Here is a 1,634-nt window from a genome sequence, read left to right as displayed (position 1 = left end):
CCCAGTCCATCTTGGTGCCCCCCAGACTCCTCCTTGTGCACCCCCAGTTTGTCCTGGTGCACGACAGCCTCTCCTGGTGCCCCCCAAACTCCTCCTGGTGCCCCCCAGACTCCTCTTTGTGCACCCTCAGTTTGTCCTGGTGCCCCCCAGTCCATCCTGGTGCACCCCCAGTTTGTTCTGGTGCCCCCCAGTTTGTCCTGGTGCCCCCCAGACTCCTCCTGGTGCACCTCCAGTTTGTTCTGGTGCCCCCCAGTTTGTCCTAGTGCCCCCCAGACTCCTCCTGGTGCACCCCCAGTTTGTTCTGGTGCCCTCCAAACTCCTCCTTGTGCACCCCCAGTTTGTTCTGGTGCCCCCCCAGTTTGTCCTGGTGCCCCCCAGTCCATCCTGGTGCCCCCCAAACTCCTCCTGGTGCCCCCCAGTCCATCTTGGTGCCCCCCAAACTCCTCCTGGTGCACCCCCAGTTTGTTCTGGTGCCCCCCAGTTTGTCCTGGTGCCCCCCAGTCCATCCTGGTGCCCCTCGAACTCCTCCTCGTGCACCCCCAGTCCATCCTGGTGCCCCCCAGTCCATCCTGGTGCCCCCCAAACTCCTCCTCGTGCAGCCCCAGTTTGTCCTGGTGCCCCCCAGTTTGTCCTGGTGCCCCGTAGCCCATCCTGGTGCCCCCAAACTTCCTCCTGGTGCCCCCTCACACCCCCCAGGCCCCCCTCGTCCCCCCTCCCCTCACACCTCAGTGACCAACCTGCCCCCCCAGCCCTTCTCCCCTCCGGCCTCCCCGTCCACCCCCCAGCCCTCCCCGTGCCCCCCGCCCTCCTTGGGGTCCCCGGGCGGCTCGGGGGGCGCGGGGTGGTGGGGGCAGGGGGCGGGCGGCACCACCTCGCCCGTCTCCTCCCCGCGCAGCTCCCGCCGGTAGAAGTAGGAGAAGTTGGAGACGATGACGGGCACGGGCAGGGAGATGGTGAGCACGCCGGCGATGGCGCACAGCGAGCCCACCAGCTTGCCGCCCACCGTCACGGGCGCCATGTCGCCGTAGCCCACGGTGGTCATGGTGACCACGGCCCACCAGAAGGCCTGCGGGATGGACGTGAAGGCCGTGGCGGCGTCCTCGGCCTCGGCGAAGTAGACGGCGCTGGAGAAGAGCACGACGCCGATGAGGAGGAAGAAGATGAGCAGGCCCAGCTCGCGCATGCTGGCCCGCAGCGTCTGGCCCAGGATCTGCAGGCCGGTGGAGTGGCGCGACAGCTTGAAGACGCGGAAGACGCGGACGAGGCGGATGACGCGCAGCACGGCCAGCGACATGGCGGGCTGGCCCAGCCCGCGCTGCGCCGCCAGCTCGGTGCCCAGGGCGATGAAGTAGGGGGCGATGGCCGCCAGGTCGATGAGGTTCATGGCGCTGCGGAAGAAGGCCGCCTTGCTGGGGCTGGCCACCAGCCGCACCAGCAGCTCCAGCGAGAACCAGCAGATGCAGACGGTCTCCACCACGAAGAACGGGTCGGCCGGGCGGTGGGGGGGGGGCCCGGAGGTGGCGTTGGAGGGGGAGGAGGTGGGGGGTGGGGGGGGGGGGGGGGGGGGCCCGGGGGGGGGGGTTGGGGGGGGGGGGGGTGGGGGGGGGGGGGGGGGGGGCACCTGGAAACCCAGA

The 1,634-nt window shown here is 70.0% G+C and overlaps 1 protein-coding gene across 1 annotated transcript in view; it reads right to left on the bottom strand.

The window, feature by feature from the left end:
• Positions 1-718: 718 nt before the first annotated feature.
• The window catches only part of LOC108510330 (potassium voltage-gated channel subfamily A member 7-like), a 4,822-nt gene continuing 3,906 nt past the window's right edge, over positions 719-1,634 (bottom strand). The window contains exon 2 of the mRNA XM_017840013.1: positions 719-1,562. Within this exon, the coding sequence (XP_017695502.1) occupies positions 719-1,562 (844 nt within the window). The remainder of the gene's footprint in view (positions 1,563-1,634) is intronic.

The sequence above is a fragment of the Lepidothrix coronata genome, unplaced genomic scaffold, assembly GCF_001604755.1.
Source record: "Lepidothrix coronata isolate B3197 unplaced genomic scaffold, Lepidothrix_coronata-1.0 Scaffold661, whole genome shotgun sequence".
NCBI lineage: Eukaryota > Metazoa > Chordata > Aves > Passeriformes > Pipridae > Lepidothrix > Lepidothrix coronata.
The sequence above is the reverse complement of the archived record's forward strand: the minus strand, read 5'-3'. Positions and strand labels throughout refer to the sequence as shown.